This window comes from Leptosomus discolor, chromosome 1 (genome assembly GCF_034619465.1).
Source record: "Leptosomus discolor isolate bLepDis1 chromosome 1, bLepDis1.hap2, whole genome shotgun sequence".
Taxonomy (NCBI): Eukaryota; Metazoa; Chordata; class Aves; order Leptosomiformes; family Leptosomidae; genus Leptosomus; species Leptosomus discolor.
Window position 1 is genome coordinate 32,086,502 of NC_141391.1, and position 20,167 is coordinate 32,106,668.

General features: G+C 44.7%; 1 protein-coding gene across 1 annotated transcript in view; it reads left to right on the forward strand.

Moving 5' to 3' along the window:
- The window catches only part of SIAH3 (siah E3 ubiquitin protein ligase family member 3), a 47,803-nt gene extending 27,998 nt beyond the window's left edge, over nt 1–19,805 (forward strand). Inside the window, exon 2 of the mRNA XM_009949926.2 lies at nt 19,212–19,805. Within this exon, the coding sequence (XP_009948228.1) occupies nt 19,212–19,805 (594 nt within the window). The remainder of the gene's footprint in view (nt 1–19,211) is intronic.
- Nucleotides 19,806–20,167: the final 362 nt, after the last annotated feature.

Here is a 20,167-nt window from a genome sequence, read left to right on the forward strand (position 1 = left end):
CTAGACCTCCTCCTTTATTTGGCAGTTTTGGCCTGGCACACAAGACCTGTGTATCATTGTCCTTTAAAGGCTGCAAGCCGTGGTGAAAACAGGGGTGCTTGCTTTGTGACAAAGCAAGGGATCTTTCACATGAGAGCCCACTTGGTATAGAGTTTATCAGCTAGATGGTCAGTGTCAAGGCAGATCTTCACATGGCAAAGAGAGGGCACAGAGGTGCAGAAAGCAGTCTAAGTTTGGAGGGGGATGTTGACAGTCCTGTCTCATGGCTCAGTTAGGGCAGCATTTAGGGAAGAGCAGAGATGTTACTAGGAGAGCCTAAATTCATAAAAGCACTGACCTGAAGGAAGACATGGAGACAACAAGGGGACCATGTTTGAGGCAACATGGGGACAAACCAGTGTGTAGGGCCAGGCAGACGGATCAGGAAGAGATAGAATTAAAGGGCTTGAAGGTGACCAGGAAGCTCAGGAGCCAAGGCAGGAGCAGGGTGGGATTTGTCTCACCTGAGTGTAGGAGCTGAAAGCCAGATGTCTGCACCTGAGATCAGCTTAGTGACACTCAACTCCCCTTACAGACAGTGGAGAGAAACAGCCAAGTGATGCCAGAATCAGGACAATGTCAGACTGAACTGGGAAGGAAGTTTAGCTATAATTAAGGCCAGTAGCAAGGAACTCCAGCAAAAGGGTATTTGCAAGTCGGTTTAGGTTGATACTGCTGTCACTGATGTTCATTTTCATATCTGACTCTTTAGAAAGAGTGGTAGTTTACCTTGCTCCATATCTTAGTGAAAATTTGCTGCTTAAAACACTTTTTTACCTCAAATTATCATCCTGACACATTCACTTTCCTCTCATCTCCTGCCAGTGTCACCTTAATATCCATCACCTGGAGCTGTGACTGTGTCTCCCCTTTCCTGCTCTCTTACTCTCCGTTCTACTTCACCACCTGAGTTGCAAGGCTTGAAAAATAGTAGCCAGCCATCACTGCCACCGGGGCTTGGCACTTTCTAAGTACAAAAGGAAATAAAATATTGAGTGATAATAAGTGAAAATTAGACACGGAGCAGTATGACAGATCACCACAATGCTGGGTTCTTGAATCAATGGTTTCCCTTGAACCATTCTTGTTTCATAAGATCATCTATGTAACTACTCTAACCAAGAGCAGTACTAGGCCCACAGCTATTTAACGCAACATCGAGTTTTCTCCATAACCTATTAATTTGGATGATCTCTGGCCAGTTTAAGCCGCAGCTGATTCAGATCCTATATATCTCTGCTGCTGCTGATTGCCATTCTGATAAACAGCAACAGAGGGAAAGAAGAAAGCAGCATGGACCTGCTGCTCCATTTACTTAATGTATCCTCAATAGCATTGCCCTGTAATATATCTGTTACCAGTCAATACTTGATATAACTTTAGCGAGTGGTGCTGGAGCAAGCCCAAAAGCTAAAGCAGATCTTCATGTAAAGCAGGCAGCAGGAATAAATGAGGAGAAAGCTCATGTGGGAAGAAAAATGGAGATGTGATTTGCAGGTCTGACTTTGCAATGCTGACCTCTCAACCTCAGGTCCACCAGAAAGACAAAGCAGCTCTGGGTAAAGAGCATTCGTGATGCATGAGTTGGGACTGCAGCAATAGAGAGGGAGTGGAAGGTTTCTCACTATAACGGCATCAACACTGCTGTGGAAACAGGTTCTCCACTGCCTGCCCTGAAGTTAGCTGCTCTCGCCAGTGCTGACAAGACCCCAAGCAAGGATGAGGTTAATGCTCAGCATCCTAAGCTGGTGTGTACTGGGTCTGCTCAGGTTTGCAGCAGTGGAGGAGCTGTGTTCATACAGCCCTGTTCTGTGCTGGAGTGCACTGGCCTAAGTGGCTGCAGATGGAGGAAAGCAGTGAAGTTATTAAGTCCTTCATTGATCTTTTAGCTTCTGGGCTACGGTCTAAATCTGAAGCAGGTCTTGCCATAGAGCATCACACCACAAGTTTGCAGAGCCTCCTGTTTGTGCTTCCCTGAGGGCAGTCAGCTCTGCTGCTTTACTGTAGAAGAGAGAGTTATAGCTCTGGTTTCCTGCCATCCAGTTGAAAACCCAACGTGGAGAGGAAAGACATAACTCAACTCCACAAAATAAGGGTAGGATTCTGCTCCGAGTACTTTCTCTGCCTGTGGATGCACTAAACAGACCTCTATGAACTAAGGGCAATGGGACGGTTTTCCATCTCGTGCTAGGCTGGAAAAAGGAACAACTAGTCAGCTAAAGACTATCTAGTAGTTGATTAAGTGGAAGCCAATTCTTTCAGTTTTCTTTCCTTCAATACATGAGACAATGCCAGAGCACTGTGTCACACGATGGGAAAAGCCTGGTGAGTCAGGATAGGTTGCAGGGAGGAGCAACGCTGCTAGATCGAAATGGTTGGCAGATTTGAGGGTCCAGGGTGCAGCTGGAGCACAGGCACAGACCAGGACAGGCGCTGTGGTGCTGAGCTACATGTGCATGATATACACCCCCCACAGTCTAGGGGCAGGAGGGTCTGAGCAGAAGCCAGATACGTATGTCTTGAGCTTGAGCCTCTTCAGGACTGCTAGGGTCTAATTTTGCCTTCACACAGCTCAGAGTCGGCTTATCCATGGCATTCTTCAGTATTTCCCCTGAAACTTGAAAGCTCTTTATTTCCCAGCACTGAGGACGCTTTTGAAGGAGACCAGCTTTGTTACCTGGCAGCAGGGACTGATCTGCAATCAGCATCAGGCTAAGAGCATAGGAGTCTGCCATGGCAGCTGTTGTTGGGAGCAAATTGTCCTATTCACTTACGCCCTATTGATTCAAAACCTCTTTGGTGGGCAATTTAGCTGTGGGCAGTGGTGGAGGTAAAAGGGCCAAACAAGTACATGACTAGCTGCTCCTTTGTCTGTATGAAGTCCAACGTGAGGCAGCTAGATTGCACTTCCAGGTAGCAATGGGAGGAAGCCAGTGCAAGTGGAAAGTCGTGCTGGGCTCTGTAATTCAGGCCCATCGCTCCAGGTCCTGTCATAGCTGAGCTTTTCCTGCATGTAATTCTAGAAAGAGCCTCTGGTAAATGCAGCGTTCATCTCATTACCAATTCAATTTTTGTGGCAGCCCTGCTAGGGCTTTTAATTTCTTGTGTTAAAACAACAAATGAGATGACCCAACTGCAATCTCTAATAGGTATCATGGGTCAGTAATCATTCATTTGTTATAGTGCCTCACCCGAAGGACAGGGATGAAAATTTGTCCTCCTAATGGCAAGAGCTGTAAATTAGTTTTATTTCACTGTTAAATCTAGAGGCCTGAAAATTAAGATGACCAGCCCTTAGCTGGGAAAAAAATGTGTCAGCTCAAGGGATTTTCTGCATTAGGCAAATAGGCAGCTCATAATCACCCATTGAACAGTCACAGCGGCTGTCTCCTGACACACTTTGCTACTCTGAGTTCTGACTTTCCTGCTGCACTGAATGTGGTGAAGATTTCAAGTCAGTGTCCAACTCTGGTCCAGTGACCTCAGCTTCACTTCTGGCCAAGTAAGAGAAGTGAACATCTCCTGCAGGTGTTGCACTATAGTTTCACCTTTCCCTGAAGATGGGCATGTTCAAAATAGGGATGATGAATTACTCTGTGGAAGTTCATCTTAGCTCCATTATTAAGGGAGCTTCAGGTGAGTAGCTCAAATTTGAACATGTCTATCTTTCAGACAAGACATATCCCACCCAACATTTATCCCTTTGTTTGTCACAGGTGTTTCATCTGCTAAGTAATGCTACCCTTCTCCTTGAAGTCTTTGCAAATCCCATATGTCTAAAAGACGTTATTCTGAGTTAGCATGGACTCACTGTGGATTTGGAAATTGCAGGGTAAGCCATCACTGCATGCTCATAGGGTGGAAAGGAGGGAAATGAAGGGTTTTAAAGACAGATGGAAGGTATGTTGACAGGGACATGAAGGTGCCTAACAGGCTTCACTGAGAAAGTAGCTGCTGGTGAAGTCTCAGAAACACTTGAGTGACTCCTGGCAGTGTGGGTGTCTCTGTTGAAGTAACTATACACGCGATTCATGTCTTTGGCCTGACAGGCTGCACAAGACGCCACATGGCCATTCCCGCTTGTTAAGCCTGGTCCCAGAGGTCTGCCCCATGCTCTCGTAGCCCCAGAAGGGGGTCTAATGCCCACCCTGACTGACTCAGGTTGTCACAGGGTTGTGCAGCTCCTTTCAGCAAAGCCACGCTGTTCACCCGAGTCACATCCTGACAGGGAGCAGGGACTGCGTTTGGGAGCTCAGCGGCCTGAGCCCTGGGCGATGGAACCATGCCCTCTCTCACATGTGTGCACACAGGCCCAGGGAACAGGTAGGCAGCACTGTGTCATGAGAGATAGAGAATAGATCTTCCCTCGGTGTCCAATCCCTGAGTTGCCATGCTTCCTCCCTACAGCCCTGGAAGCCCTTCGGGAAGAAGGAGAGAGGTTTGTCCTGGGAAAGAAAGGGTGAAATGCCTTTGATGTAATGAAATGAGTGATCTGTCATCTTGTTCAACAACATGTCACATAGAAAGATCTATAAAAAGCTCTCTATAGAAAGCTGAAAGTACAAAAAAAAAAAAAAAGTCCACCCCAACTCTCAAATACTCAAAACCCATTAAGTGTATAAGAATAGTTGTACAATTACTCACTTTTATGATGTGCAAGGTGTGGGGTATTGTAGCCAGACAAGTTTATAAGAACATGTATTAGGCTGCCTCCATGGGGAGGACTTGGCTGAAGTTAAAACATAAAACCTTCCCACAAGACAAGTGAGAGTGTGAGAAGGGACATTAAAGTGCAAGAATGGCTTTAAATAAGAAATGTGGCCCCTCTGCCCCCTTTCTGTAATACTACACTTGCACTGAAATAGGAAATTTTAGGATGGAGAGCCAGAGGGACCACAACCAATAGAAAGAGCCTGTGGTGTTGCAGCCAGATATGCACAGCCTGTGTCAATGGATTTCTAGCAAGAGCCTCTCCAACTTTAAAAACAACTAGACTCCAGGAGCTATGGCTCTGCTGAGTGATGGGTCTGTCACCTCCAGATTGTTCCCAGTTTCCCCATGAAAAACGTCGTCATCCACTGGTGACATCTGACCAGTCAGCCTCACCTCAGTGCCTGGTAAGGAGCATGAAGCAGATCATGATGGAAGAGGTTGAAACATGTGGAAGACAGGGCTGTGATTAGAGACAGACAGCATGGGTTCACCAAAGACAAATCGTGGCTGGCTAATCTAGTGGCCTTCTACAATGAAGTGACTGCATCAATGGACAAGGGAAGAGCTACAGATGTTATCTACCTGGACTTCTATAATGCCTTTGGTACGGTCCCCCACAACAGTCTTACCACTAAATTGGAGAGAGGTGGGTTTGATGGAATGATAAGGAATTGACAGGATGTCAGCATCTGAAGAATTACAGTCAATGGCTCAATATCCAAGTGTAAACAATAATGAGTGGTGCCCCACAAGGGTCCATACTGGGATGAATACTATTTAATATCTTCATCAATGACACAGATAGTGAGATTAAGTGCACCTGCAGCAAGTTTGCAGAGGACACCAAGCTGAGCAGTGCAGTTGATTTGCTGGAGGGAAGGGATGCCATCCAAAGGGACCTTGGCAGGCTCGAGGAATGGGACCTTGCGAATCTCATGAAGTTCACAAGGCCAAGTGCAGGGTCCTGCAACTGGGTCAGGGTAACCCCCTGTATCAATACAGGCTGGGTGGTAAATGGATTGGGAGCAGCCTTCTGAAGAAGGACTTGGGGGTACTGGTGGATGAAAAATCAGATATGACTGAGCAATGTGCACTCACAGCCCAGAAAGCCAACCATATCCTGGGCTGCATCAAAAGAAGTGTGGCCAGCAGGTCGAGGGAGGTGATTCTGCCCCTCTATTCCACTCTGGTGAGACCGCACCTGGAGTGCTGTGCCCAGCTCTGGAGTCCTCAGGGCAAGAAAGACATGGACCTGTTGGAGCAGGTCCAGAGGAGGGCCATAAAAAATATCAGAGGGCTGGAGCACCTCTCCTGTGAGGGCAGGCTGAGAGAGTTGGGGTTGTTCAGCCTGGAGAAGTGAGACCATATTGCGGCCTTTCAATATGTAAAGGGGACTGACAAAAAAGATGAGAGACACTTTTTACCAGGGTCTGTGGTAACAGGACAAGGGGCAAGAGTTTGAAACTCAAAGAAGGTATGTTTAGATTGGACATAAGGAAAAAAAATGTTTATGATGAGGGTGGTGAGGCACTGGAACAAGTTGTTCAGAGAAGCTGTGGCTGCCCCCTCCCTGGCAGTGTTCAAGGCCAGACTGGATGGGACTTTGAGCAATCTGGTCTGGTAGAAGGTGTCCCTGCCCATGGCAGGGGGGTTGGACTAGATGATCTTCAAAGGTCCCTTCCATCCCAAATCATTCTGTGATTCTGCGATTCTATGCTCCTTGCTGGTGGCACATGAGGTCAGAGTAGAGGCTAGGCTCCAGCAAGCTAGCAGATGACAGGGGATTCCCTCTCCGAAAGAGCAGTGCTGCAGGAGGGACGGCATTGAGACTGATTCAACCTCTCCTGGCTAGGGAAGACCATTTGTCTCAGACATGAGGCATTTTGACAGGAATGTAAAAAAAATTAACAGCACTGTTCTCTGTGCTCTGCTCTTTCTGCAGGCAGAATACTGCAAACTTGGAGGCTGTCAATACAGTACATTTCCATAAGCATGAATGCTAACTTAGAAGGTTGCTGTTTGCATTTTTTTTCTTCAACAAAACCCTTTAAACTTTCACTCTATTAATAGAGATAATTTCCTTGCTCTAGGCGGAACATTGTCTTCTCTGGTTAAGCAGACCCTCCCTTTCTGTTCTTTCTTTGCACCTGCATCCTCCCCATGTGAAAAAAACTTCTAGAAGAACTATTCTTCAAGAATTTGAGGGGGAGGAAGAAGAAGGAACAGGCTATGATTTGCACAAAATTAAAAGAAGTAATTGTGACACAAGCCAAATGTTCCCACAGAAATGTCCCTTTCCTTACTGCAAAGAATATATTAATGAAGCATCAGCGTTACACAAATGAAAAAGTTTTCCCCAGATTTGCAGTTCAATTTTCATGCCCAAAGCTAATGGCTCACATTGGTTTTCTGAATTGTTTTGCATTTTTTCCCTTTTCTTAAGACTGACTGCACAAACTCAAGACACACTTTCAGCTGACAGTGGAATAATGATGAATTTTGGGTTGTCTTGTAACAGGGAGACATTTTGATTCAATGCCCCACTCACATTGCAGGTACCCAGAGGGAGGACAAGCTTAAAACTCAGGGCTAAGTCACTAGTCACAGACTCACAGGATCACAGAATGGCAGGGGTTGGAAGGGGCCTCTGGAGATCATGTAGTCCAACCCCCCTGCTAAAGCAGGTTCACCTAGAACAGATCGCACAGGATCATGTCGATGCGGGGTTTGAATCTCTCCAGTGAAGGAGAATCCACAACCTCCCTAGGCAGCCTGTTCCAGTGCTCTGTCACCCTTAATGTAAAGAAGCTTTTCCTCATGTTGAGGCGGAACTTCCTGTATGCCAGTTTGTGTCCTCTGCCCCTTGTCCTGTCACTGGGCACCGCTAAAAAGAGTCTTGCCCCCAATCTCTTGACAGCCACCCTTTAGATCAGTCTTATCTTCTCCAGGCTAAAGAGCCCCAGGTCTCTCAGTCTTTCCTTGTAGGAGAGAGCTCCAGTCCCCTCATCATCTTAGTAGCCCTCCTCTGGGCTCTCTTCCAGTAGTTCCCTGTCCTTGAACTGTGGAGCCCAGAACTGAACACAGCACTTCAGATGGGGCCTCACCAGGGCAGAGTAGAGAGGGAGGAGAAGCTCCCTCAACCTGCTGGCCACACTATTCTTAATGCACCCCAAGACACCATTGGCTTTCTCGGCCACAAGGGCACATTGCTGGCTCATGGTCAACTTGTTGTCCACCAGAACTCCCAGGTCCTTCTCTGCAGAGCTACTCTCCAGCAGGTCGACCCCCAGCTTGTACTGGTGCATGGGGTTATTCCTCCCCAGGTGCAGGACCCTACACTTGCCCTTGTTGAACCTCATTATGTTCCTCCCTGCCCAGCTCTCCAGCCTGTCCAGGTCTCACTGAATGGCAGCACAGCCTTCTGGTGTGTCAGCCACTCCTCCCAGTTTTGTGTCATCAGCAAACTTGCTGAGGGTGCAATCTGTCCCTTCATCCAGGTTGTTGATCAATATGTTGAATAAGACCCTTGGGGAACACGGATAGTCACAGGCTCCAACTAGACTCCGTACCACTGATCACAACTCTCTGAGCTCTGTCCTTCAGCCAGTTCTCAATTCACCTCACTGTCCACTCTATCCCACACTTCCTAAGCTTACCTATGAGGATGTGGTGGGAGGCAGTGTCAAAACCTTTGCGAGGAAGTCGAGGAAGTCAACATCCACTGCTTTCCCGTCGTCCACCCAGCCAGTCATGCCATCATAGAAGGATATCAGGTTGGTCAGGCATGATTTCCCTTGGTGAATCCATGCTGACTACTCCTGATAACCTTCTTTTCCTCCACCTGTTTAGAGATGACAGCCAGAATGAGCTGTTCCAGCTGAGGCTGACTGGCCTGTAGTTTCCTGGACCCTCCTTCTTGCACATTTTGAAGACTGGAGTGACATTGGATTTCCTCCAGTCCTCAGGCACCTCTCCTGTCCTCCATGACCTGTCAAAGATGATGGAGAGCCGCTTAGTGGAGAGGGGCAGAGATGTGTAGTGGAAAAGAGAGTTGCTCTGAGCCCAGCACAATTTATTTTCCCTTCTTCTCTTCCTAATGCTCCTGAAACCTGAACATAACTTTCGCCACACCAGACCATTATGGATGGGTTTGAGATGCCTGTCACCCACTGGTACCTGCGGTGCCTCAGTAGGAGGGAGACAGGCATAACTTTGAGCCACTCCTGCATTTCCCCAGACACAGGTCTCAGGAGAAAGTCTTAACGAAAAATGAGGAGTGTCTTAAGGCTCATACATTGCACAACGACTACTACAGAGATGTAGGCACAAGGCATAGCCTATGAGACAGAACAGGGAGCCGGTGTAGAGAGCATTGAATGCCCTGTGCTCTCTCTCTGCTCCACACACACGGCCCCAGCCCAGGGTCTGAACTCAGCTGTGATCTGCCTGGCATAGGTTTAGTTGTGCATTACCCTATGACAGTTACAGGAGCAATGTGACATAGACCATAGAACAAATCCTTGGCCAGGAGCTGTGTGTGGATGGGATTGGAGACATCGGTCCCACCAAGAGAGGTTACAGGCTTCCTCAACAATCACCACATCATCCCTTCTCTCCTTCCTACAGACCAGTAATGTTTGTGCCATCCTTTGGCACTCCCAGGGTGCATTTCTGAAAGAGCAGTTAGTGGATTTAAATGTCATATAATTGTGATAGCTGGAGGTTGCCTGATGGAAGGGAAGCATTTCAATTGTCACGGGGTGTCTTGGTCTAATTATCTCAGACGACACCAGCAAATCTGCTCCTCTTGGAGACATGCTGTTACTGTAGTAACTTGTAAATGAGTATTGGTTGATGAGTTATTAGAGCCAGTCTGAACTGGTAAGTTTATGAGCACAGTGGGCAATCATTTCTTCTTTTTCTTTTTTTATTTTTTTAAATTCTTTTCCATATTAATCTCTTTTTAATGTGAATGTAAAGCACAAAATCGACAGGTCAGATATAGAGCTCTTGTGAACTCTGCCTCCCCTATCAGACAGAGCAGATGCAGCTTGGAACTACTTTATCTATAGGCTTTTGATTAAAGCCTATAATGGTTTTGCACTTTGTTAGCAGGCTTTATCCAAAATACAAAGTGCATAAAGGATGAAGTGAATCTTCAGATAGTTCTACATTTTGGATTATCTCTTTTTACGTATGCGGGCTCTTCACTACATCACCCAGAGCCACAACCAGCATTGCCTCATAAGATATCTGGTGATAAACAGTGGTTACACCCTGCCCTTTTGGAGCAAAACCTGATAACGTGTGCCTTGGCTTTGGATACTTGCCTCGTGTGGCCAAAGGGGACGGCGTTTAGAGGCGTTATGCTTGCTTAGAATAAGGTATAAAATCTTCTTCCAGTCCAAAGAGAAGAGGATAAAGGTGTCCATGACCCAGTGCACCAGCAGCTGCAAAGCAACATCAAATACTCTGCAGTACGGCTTGTTGTCACTGCATTGTGCTCAGTCCTAAAAGGCAGCAAAGAGAATTCAAGTTGCAAATCAGGTCCCAAGGGCAAGTCCCACCCTCCAGCTTGGCCTCTTCCTAATCCATAATGGCTCTAGCCCTTCTGTGAGGCTGGACAATCTGCCAGGAGGAGGTTCAGGGTCTCCCAGAACTGAACCAGAGAAGGAAATGGTCAGATTATCTCTAAACTACCAGCAGAGGAGGAAAACAGTGTTTCTGACCTGCAGCTGCCCACCCTTTCCACTTCTATTGCTGACGGTAGCTGTAGCTCAGGATCCAGGATCTGTATTCACCCCCAGTAGCCATCTGCACTTCAGGGAAGCTCATGACAGAGGCAGAGTCCGTCTCCACTCCCTCCATGGTCACAGCTCCACCAAAACAGCCTCAGTTCAGCCCCTCTCAGGTGCCTCTGCAAAGGTCTTAAATGGTACTGGCAAGAGCACTCTCGTGGGCTTCTCCTTGAGGAACAGGAGCAGTTTATTGCCTTCTTCTATTGTTCCCCTTGGTTTTAAAAGCCCCTCAAGGGCTTTTCCAGGAAGCCACTGTTTCTGTCAGGGTGTCCCAAACTCAGGCAACAGAGAGAAGAAAGGCAACATGGGTGAGGATAGTGAGCACGGGTGTAGGATAAACCTGCACTGAATAAGGATGCTCTGGGCATTATGAGCATATCTGGTCCTATTTGTTCCCACAGTCATGGTCTCATACTCCGTTTACTCAAAGCTGGGATGCCTTTTTTCTGTTGTTACAGATTTAAAATCTAAGATTCATCCTTGGTTAAGCCCTTGGAGCAGGCACACAAGGATTACCCCAGAGCAGTGATGTATATCAACTTGCCAACCTGCCAGACCTCCACAGGTCTAGATGCTTCCACTTCATCCATTTCATTTCCACGCTTTTCCTTTATCTTGGCTAGCAAACAACTGTGCCAGATGCTCCACAGGAATTCCCTGTGTGCATGGTTATGCTTGTACCTACTCCATGTATTTTATTCCTCAAAGAAAGCACAGAAAGTTATCTCAGCTAAGACACAGTAGACATAGTAGCTAAACCAGGATCATTTGTCTAGGTGTCCATGACCCATCTGCAGCTTTGGCTGAGGGTCAGCAAGGTGGTGCAACTGCCTTCAGCCTGAAACACAGGAAGTTATGTGTCCTCCCACCTGGGTTTGGAATGGCCCATCAAACTTGGTTTTAAAGCGGGAAAGCTGGACAGCACGACATTGCTCCATCCTGCCATCAGCTGTGAGATTGAAATGCTTTAGTATAGATCCTGTTTATATTTAATTATAATTATGTTATTTTCAATATATTGAAGAATGACAATTTTCTTGATTTTTTTGGGCTTGCATTTCAAGTCTGCATAACAGTTTATGCTGAAAAAAATGATTTTTGAAAAGCGATCAATGGGTTTTGAGAATAATGTCTTTCTTTCCATCTGGGGTAAATTTAAAACATATTCTTGGTACACCTAACACAAAAACAGTTTGGTTTTTTTTCCAAAACACCCCTAAAAATACGTGGCCTCATCTAAAATTCAGGGTCCTCTTATACAGAGAAGTGTGGTTCTACGCTATGGACACGTACTAAAGGAGCATTTTCTCTGCATATTCAGAGGTGTGTGATTAGCATGAGGACAGACATTAACACATCCCATGTGCTGTGTCACCAAGTCGCACCTGATTATGTTGCAAAGTCAGGTTAGCAAAATGAGCTTGAAGTTGTCCTCTCGCTGCCATTTGATAGTAGGGAAAACAAATCCTTCCACTGCCAAAGCTGCGACTAATATTCAGTACTCAAGAAATTCAACTGATGCATTCATAATGAATAGGATTTAGTGTAATTAAAATTGTAAATAAATCCCCAACATGAGCCATGACTTGGACTTCTTAATTTCAGATTTAGAAGTACAGCTGTTGACAAAATATGTTGAGGGGTAGTTGGGTTTTTTTCCTTCTCTTTTCTTTCATCTGAGATATTTACAAAATCTCATTAGCATAGTAAAAAATAGCAGAAGATAAATTAAATGAAGATCAGGATTAAAAGACTCACTACTTTCTTCATGCAACCTTTGTAGTTCTTTTGAGCATCTGTCCCTGAGTGGTGGGTGTAAGTAACGTGGAGGTGGATGTTCGTGGGTGGCAAAGCTTTTATGAGGCAGAAAGAAGCTGAGAATTAGAAAATTATTTGAAGCAGTTTCCATACAGATGAGAAGGAGCAATCAGACTCTGAGAAGCCGAGGAAGAGGAGGAAGATGGTAAGAAAACTGAAAAAAATGGTACATTTCACTTTCAAAAAAATGCAAATTTGTTTCAAAAGAAAACCTGAAAGTTGCCATGGAGCTCTCGCTCAACGCATCCCACAGCTGCAGGCCTAGGTCCTTCCTTCTCTGCAGAAATCTTTAGGTCAAAGCAAAAGAATCCACCAAGTTCTTATGGCACGTTTCCAGGTTGCTCGCCTACCTACAGTGTGACTGCATCCTGTGTCACACGTAGCATAGTGGAGGAGATAAGTGACGGCACATTAGCAAGGAGGTCCTGTAGCTGCAAGGAAGACCACATTGCCTTGGAGAATTGGACTTCACTCATGCCTTTAGATGAAAAGCCCTGGGTGATACTGGCGAGTCCTTTACAGCAAGCTGTTCATGGATGGCTTCTAGTCAGTTGATCTCTGCTCCTGACTTGCTCAACCTAAAGTCTTAGACCTGATTTGCGGAGGATAGTTTAATCACTTGTAGCTGCGTCTGAGGTTAGTGGAGGCTGGATTTTGAAAACATCAAGTGCTCTACGAGGCAATCGTACTATGAAAAAAATCAGGGGTTGTGTGATATAAGCTGGAAAAATTATATGGTCAATACGCTTTCATCTTTAATCTCTCTGTGCCTAAATTCCTTGATCCTAAACTGGGAACGAATACTGCTGTGGTACTTTAGCTCAACATCATAGGAATCAGCTGACAGATGCCTGTGATGCACAGAGACAGTCACAGCAATGAGCCTTATAGAAGAAAAAACAAGTGACAAAATTAACTCTTCTCAGAGGCAGTTTTCAAAAAAATACGCAGTCTCAAATCTATGACTATTTTCACAATGACAGAAAAATAAGCTCGTCATCAAAATGCGTGGGCTTCCATTCCCCCAGGTCCCACCATTTTTTAAATAAAAAAGGTATCAGAATGGTTTAACGTGGACAAAAATGTGGTTTTCCCCACTGCATTGTTCTCAGAAACATTTGTAACAGACCTGTAAGTGTTATGAGTCTATGTATAAATGTGTGCGTATTTATGTAAGTGTATATATAATTTAATATACACTTTAAAGACAGCCTAAATCAGGTGTTATCCCAAATCACATAAGTTATACAAAGTTGTAGACAATAGGAAACTGGATCTCAGAGTGGGGTCAGCCATAGCAGGAGGCAGCATTAGCCCAGGTGGTGGCTTTGTAACAGGGAGTGTGAGCACAGCCCCTCTCAACCCCTGGCTCCCACTGAAGGTCACAGCTGCCATGAATATACACAGCTCCTACCAAATCTCCTGTAATCCAGCCAAGAAAGCTGTGGCTGAGGAGGAAAGAGTTTGGATTCATAGGAGCAGATACAAGGTCCTTCTTGGAAGGAGGATTAGGTTGCGATGTCTCAGGGTGTGCTAAAGCTGGGCCAGGGTAGAGAGGGAGCACTGTCTGCTGGTTTGGGTTGGCTGGTGTGTCCAATGGCTTTATTTTTGTCTCTGCTGTTTTCTGCACGACCCTGTTCAGAAGCCACACCGCCATAGCCTTCAGACTACACCACTGACTTCCCCAAGCAAATAGCCCAGCCCATGGGTGAATGAATTAGTGAGTGTTTGCAAAGTTGTGTGTGCTCACTGGATAAAATGCGGTTGGACAGGTGTGAAGTGTCTGGAAAAGGATGATGATTCACAGCACCTGCTTTGCTCTCAGAAAACCTTGTTGACTGGGCAGCAAAAGAGTCCTTGTCCTCACTCTTGGAGATGTTCTCAATAGGCACTGACGCTGTTCATAGGCATGTGAAAGGCTGATTTTTTGCACATCATGTGCATTACTGTAAGTAAAAGTATGAATGAGGCATCCAGGCTCCCAGTATAACACTGGGGAACACTGGAAAGTGACAAAAAGTGACATTAAATCTTCACCCTGAAGACCTGAACAGTGTTTATTCTTCTACAATGCAGTGGTGCTACTCACCTTCCTTTTATTCCACATCATCAAGGTTTGGGTCCTTTCCCATGGGGTGGGACGACTGGATTAAAACCTCCCTCACCCAGAGGGATTTGCATTGATCAAATTCCCCATTTGCAAGTCAGAACATTAATTGCAAGGCATTTGGCTGCTCAGGGCAGCAGCCACCGTTGCTCTCAGGTCTGAAGCCATGACAATGTACAGTGGAGAAGCAGGGCTTGAGGTATCACGGTGTAGCCAGTGCCTGCACCCTACAGGGCCAGGAGCTCAGCCAGCAGGGATGCAGTGTGGGTTGCTGCCTTTATTTCCACTATTTTTGCCACAATTGACTTAAAGTCTTTGCTAGTTTAAATACAAAAGGTCTGTCAGAGCATGAGGAGCAATACCAAACCCCTCTGTCCTGGGTGGATGCCTCAGCTTTGCAGCTGCAGTCTCAGAGATGTGCTTCTGTTCTTCTCTACCTCCTGGAGATCTTGGAGATCTCCAGCTCTTGGATCTATCCTTCAACCTTCCCCTGGATGTTCTATCAAATCACTGGTGACTGAAGGTGTAATGGTGGTAGGGAGCCACGGATTTACACTCTTATGTGTACAGGCATCCATTTCTCTCTCAACAAACTGGTTGTCTCCGGTGCCACAGGAGAAGCCCACAGTGGTACAACTCTTTGCTGACTGAAATAGGGGTGTCCTTCTGCTCCTTGTCTAGAAACCAGTAAAACCTCTGAGGGTCTGCCCCAAGGATGGGTTTGGTCCTGGCTGTGTAGAGAGCAGTGTCCAGGGTTGAAGTGGATTCACTCCTGGGCTCTGCGTCTGCTGTAAAAGCACCTGATGTTCTTTAGAGTTAACTACCTTCTCCTCAGACATCAACGTTAGAACAGGTGAGTCACACCTAGAGTGGTTTGTTGCATTTTTAGCAGAAAGTCTGTAGAAAGGCTGGGGCAGGACCCAGAAGCCCTGTGTTCCAGGTCCAAATATAACCTTTTTTTTTTTTTTTCCCATAAGAAAAGCGCTGTGTGTTTATAAATTGTGCTTAGCCAAATGACTTATTCTTAAAAAGAATTACACTGTAATAAGCTGCATCATTAAAAAGAAATTTTTCTGTGGGCGGCAGAGCCTGATTTCCTGAGGTTTGGTGTGTCATGGTGGGACTATCTCACATCTAACGAGGAGTGCTCTGGCTGAAGTCTTTTCTCCTGTTCATAGAGACGCTATCTCATGCGGGTTCTCTGGTATCTATAATACATTTGGGATCAAACTGCTGTTGCTTACATTCTCTCCTATCTGACAATATAATATCACCCACATGGCAAGCTGTTCCTCCCTGGAGAAGTGAAAGGGCCGTACTTCTCTATCCTGCTGCCTCTTCTCACAAAACCAGTTGAAAATTAAAGCCTTTGAGACTTCCATCATGCAGTTAAATTTGACTGAAATTGGCCAACAGGCTAAAAGAGATTTGAGAATAATACTGGACTGACACAATATAATAAACCTAATTTTATTAGGTAATCAGGGAATAAATGATGGAAAGTAAATACTGGAGCAGATTAAACATGGAAAGAAATGTTCATAAATATTTATTCAAGCATTTAAATGCACTCAAGGTGACCATTTCATGCCTGTTTTGCATTTCAATTTTAGAGGTTTGTTTCACAGCCATATGAAGGATCAACAAGGGCACAGGCACCCCAGTAGTTACATTTAGACTTTAAAAGTAAAGGAGAAAAAATAGTTTTCTGTGAGACTTTTTTTTTTCACAGAGACAGGGAGTTTTTAAACATTTCTTTCAGGATATTATAAAATTTAGAATTTAGAAACAGAAATGAGGATAAACCAGATAAATCAGAAACCAGATTTTGAACATTATTCTCACCTGGTCAGAGAATAAAAATAGATCATGTGGTTTGTGCTGGATTTCGAGAATTTTCAATAAACCTGAATTCAACAAAGTCAGACCAAAAATCCTTTGCTGAAGTGATTCATGGACATGTTTAAAAAATGTGACATGTGAAAGGGAATTCTCAATTATTTGCACACACACAAAAAAATCACAAATGAAGGAAAGAAGAAAGATACATTGAATAAATTGTTCATTATAATTTATTTTTCCAGTTTCCAAGCCACAGAAACGTGCTTGTCATAAAGGGATCAAAAATCTTGTATTTTCTTACCTTGGAAACAGTTTAGATGGATGAGCTACCATTGCTTTCCATGCTTATCAAATTAGGAGAATGCATTTCTAAATTCAATTACATCCTCAGTGGAAATGGTTTCTCTGACTCTGGTAATCTTTGGAGAAGAATTTTACACAGTCTATAAAGCTTCACATTTCAAAACCTAATTTCAAATGTTATTCAAGAGGTTAATTTAAGATTCATCTTCCTAAAGAGGAGTTAAATAAAACTGATAGAAGGCTGGAACTTGTCGAGTGGTTGAGAGGTTTATCAGCATGTGAGTATGAGTTCATTAGTTTTAATTAGTATAATCACTAATGTTGCATTAACAGTTTGGTGAGAGAAAGTAATTGCTCACACCCACTGTATTAGATTGGGAGATTAGAATTCATTTTATGAGGCAATTAGCATTTCAGGGATTTTTTAAAAGGCTTTTACGATCTGCCATTGCAGCAGCCTCCTTCACCAAAAAGAGTTTAAATTAACCATAACTTTCATCCTAATGGGATGCAAAAATTAATGTAGAATTAAGTGCGAACCAGCAATCTCCCCGCGATAAGCAGGCGGCTAAAGCCACAAACCTCAATTCGTTTATAATGACCTGTTTTATTTCCCAGACAATGATAGTCATTTATCTGTCCTCAATTCGTTATCTTCTTGGAAAGTTTATATTCTTGAATTTTATACAACAAAACAAATAAAATATGAGGAAGGAAAAAGTTGAACAGTACTACGAAGTAAAAATTCTCCAAAGAAAAAGCTGCAAGGTTCAGTAATACTGCTTAAATAGTCAATTATTCTTCACATTAAATGGCAGAGGAAGAAGAAACAGTTCCCTTTGACACCCGGTGCCTTGGAAAGAACCATGAATTTCACAGCAGTGGCAACCACAACCCTGATCTGCCCATCACATCCCTTGGCAGCTACTGACAAAATGAGAATGGACATCCAGGACTTTGTCATCCTGGTTGGTAAGGAAGCTGAAAGTTAGGGCAGTTGACCCAAGGGATTGCCTTCCAAAACATCCTGGAAAGCAAAAGTGCAAGTTCTCATGGGAAAAGCTGCTTACAGTAAGAATGCTTACTCTTACATCAAGGCTGTATTGAAAGGTATCACAGTACCCATAGACAGATGAGACAATGCACCATTCACAATGTATCTGACACCTACTATATGGGATCATGCTTGACCTCAGTTGAAACAAATCTCTGCTCAAAAATAGCTGAATAAAGCCAAAATCTGCTATGACTTGGATGTGGCATGGAGGAGAAAACTGTTAGATGTTAGAACCATATTGTTGTTCCTGTAGTTTTGGGTACATATGTTAAAATGAGCAGACATGTGGCAGTATTTGGGAAATTACATGATCTTCCTAAAACATGCGTTAAAGCAAAATGTACGTATATATGTATGTACTCTCGATTCTTACACTCCTTATGAGCATCTCCGAAGGAGTTCAGAGAGAGACAAAGTCCTCCCACTTTTAAGTATCTAAAATTTAGGTATAACTAGACAGATTGAATCTCTGCCTTAGTCACTCTCTGATGGCAGTCAGTGACACCTTTAGGAGGTGAAGTATTCCAGCTAAGATCTGAATCCACCACTCCGAAGGGCTGTCTCCCTATATTGACTGCAGAGGCTGTCCAAGGTAACCAGGTTTCTCTCTTGGGTGGCTGAAGTAAATGCTTAAAATTGGGTAGGATGAATCATGACCGGCATGCTTGTGCCTTAGGGTTTGTCTACACACAGAGTTGTTGGAGAAAGACATTACTCTTCCTGAATAGCATTACGTATGAACACACTTTTGGTTGAATAAGACTTACTCATTTCTCTTCAGCAACATCCACTTGACAGAGGCAGAGTGGTTTGCCTACTAGTCCTCACATGGAATCCTTCTACAAGAGCTGGTGCCTTTTAGCTAGCTGCCCTACCTTAATCAAAATTTACTTTAGCATAAAAATGCCCTAAGTTTGCCATTCACCCACCTTTGAGAGCCATTTAAGATCTATGGAGGTAAGCGCACCAATTAAGCAAAAATATATTAACAAAAAAAAAATAATGAAGGCATTGTATACAATAAAACCTGACTTTTATTTCATAAACTATGGGTGTTATAAAGCATATTGTTTCAGGAGAAATGCCTGTATTTGCCAGCATGTTTCATTAAAGAATAATAAAGCCATACATATTTCATTTCCTTGTTCTGAGCTGCAAGAGCCTTAACTATATAAAACGCCCCATGCTGTCCTTGCTTCGTTGGACGCTTTTTTTTTCTTTTTAATCAGATTTTTCCCCCTGAACTAATGAAATTGCTCTTTAAACACATACATCACTTTCATTTGAAGTGACTTATCTTGGCTCAAATTGTTTCTCTCTTCTCTTGGAGAACAAGGCAACTGCCAGCACCTTTTGCCGTGTAGATCCAGGTCTGGATTGCCCCCAGTCTCTGGAGTGGCGAGTTCCTGACGTCCCCACCGGTGCTGTTTTAGGTGGGGTATTAGGTGACTGATGTCTGCGGGGTCTGCACCTTACATATCTGCACCAGTTCATGGTCCACCTGCTATCACATGTCATTTCTTTCTTCTCATAGTATGCACCGACCCGCTGTGCAGCTGCACAGACATCCGTGGAGCAAGGTGTCCTTCCTCCCTGCCATCACCACGAAGCACTGCATGACCCTCAGCTGGTTCCCTGCACATGCCCGCTCTTCTCCTGCCCATGGGAAGGGCATCTGGAGGTGGTGGTGTCCCACCTGAGGCAGACCCACCGCATCAACATCCTTCAAGGGGCAGAAATTGTCTTCCTAGCCACGGACATGCACCTGCCTGCACCCACGGACTGGATCATCATGCACTCTTGCCTCGGCCACCAGTTTTTGCTGGTCCTCAGGAAGCAGGAGAAGTATGAAGGCCACCCCCAGTTCTTCGCCACGATGATGCTGATTGGCACGCCGACCCAAGCCGACAATTTCACCTACCGGCTCGAGCTCAACAGGAACCAGAGGCGCCTTAAGTGGGAGGCGACCCCCAGGTCGGTACTGGAGTGTGTTGACTCTGTCATTTCAGATGGGGATTGCCTTGTGCTGAACACTTCCCTGGCTCAGCTCTTTTCCGACAATGGAAGCCTAGCGATAGGAATTGCAATAACCACCAGCAAAGTTCACAACACCGAAGCTGAAATGTAAGGGGGAAGAGGAAGAGGAGGAGGAACAATGGTGCTCTAGCTGCATTGTGAGCTAGAACTTGTGGACTTTTCGGGGGGGTCTCAGGTCTTTTATGGTATTTAGTACTTGTCCACAGTGGGCATTATGTAAAAATCCTGTGGTTACAGTCTCTGTGTAATGTATTTACCGTTTTGTTAATACAATTTTATGAGAAATTTTAAAGAGGCTAATCAATTTATTGTCGACCTCCAGCAACACTGGAAGCAACATTTCTCTTGGTAAGTGCACCCAGGGTGACTCACAGAAACCTTTTGTCTGAGCACGTTATGCAAATGTGTTTCCTTCATTGTCTGCCTAATTGCCATATTAATGAGGCCCCTGTG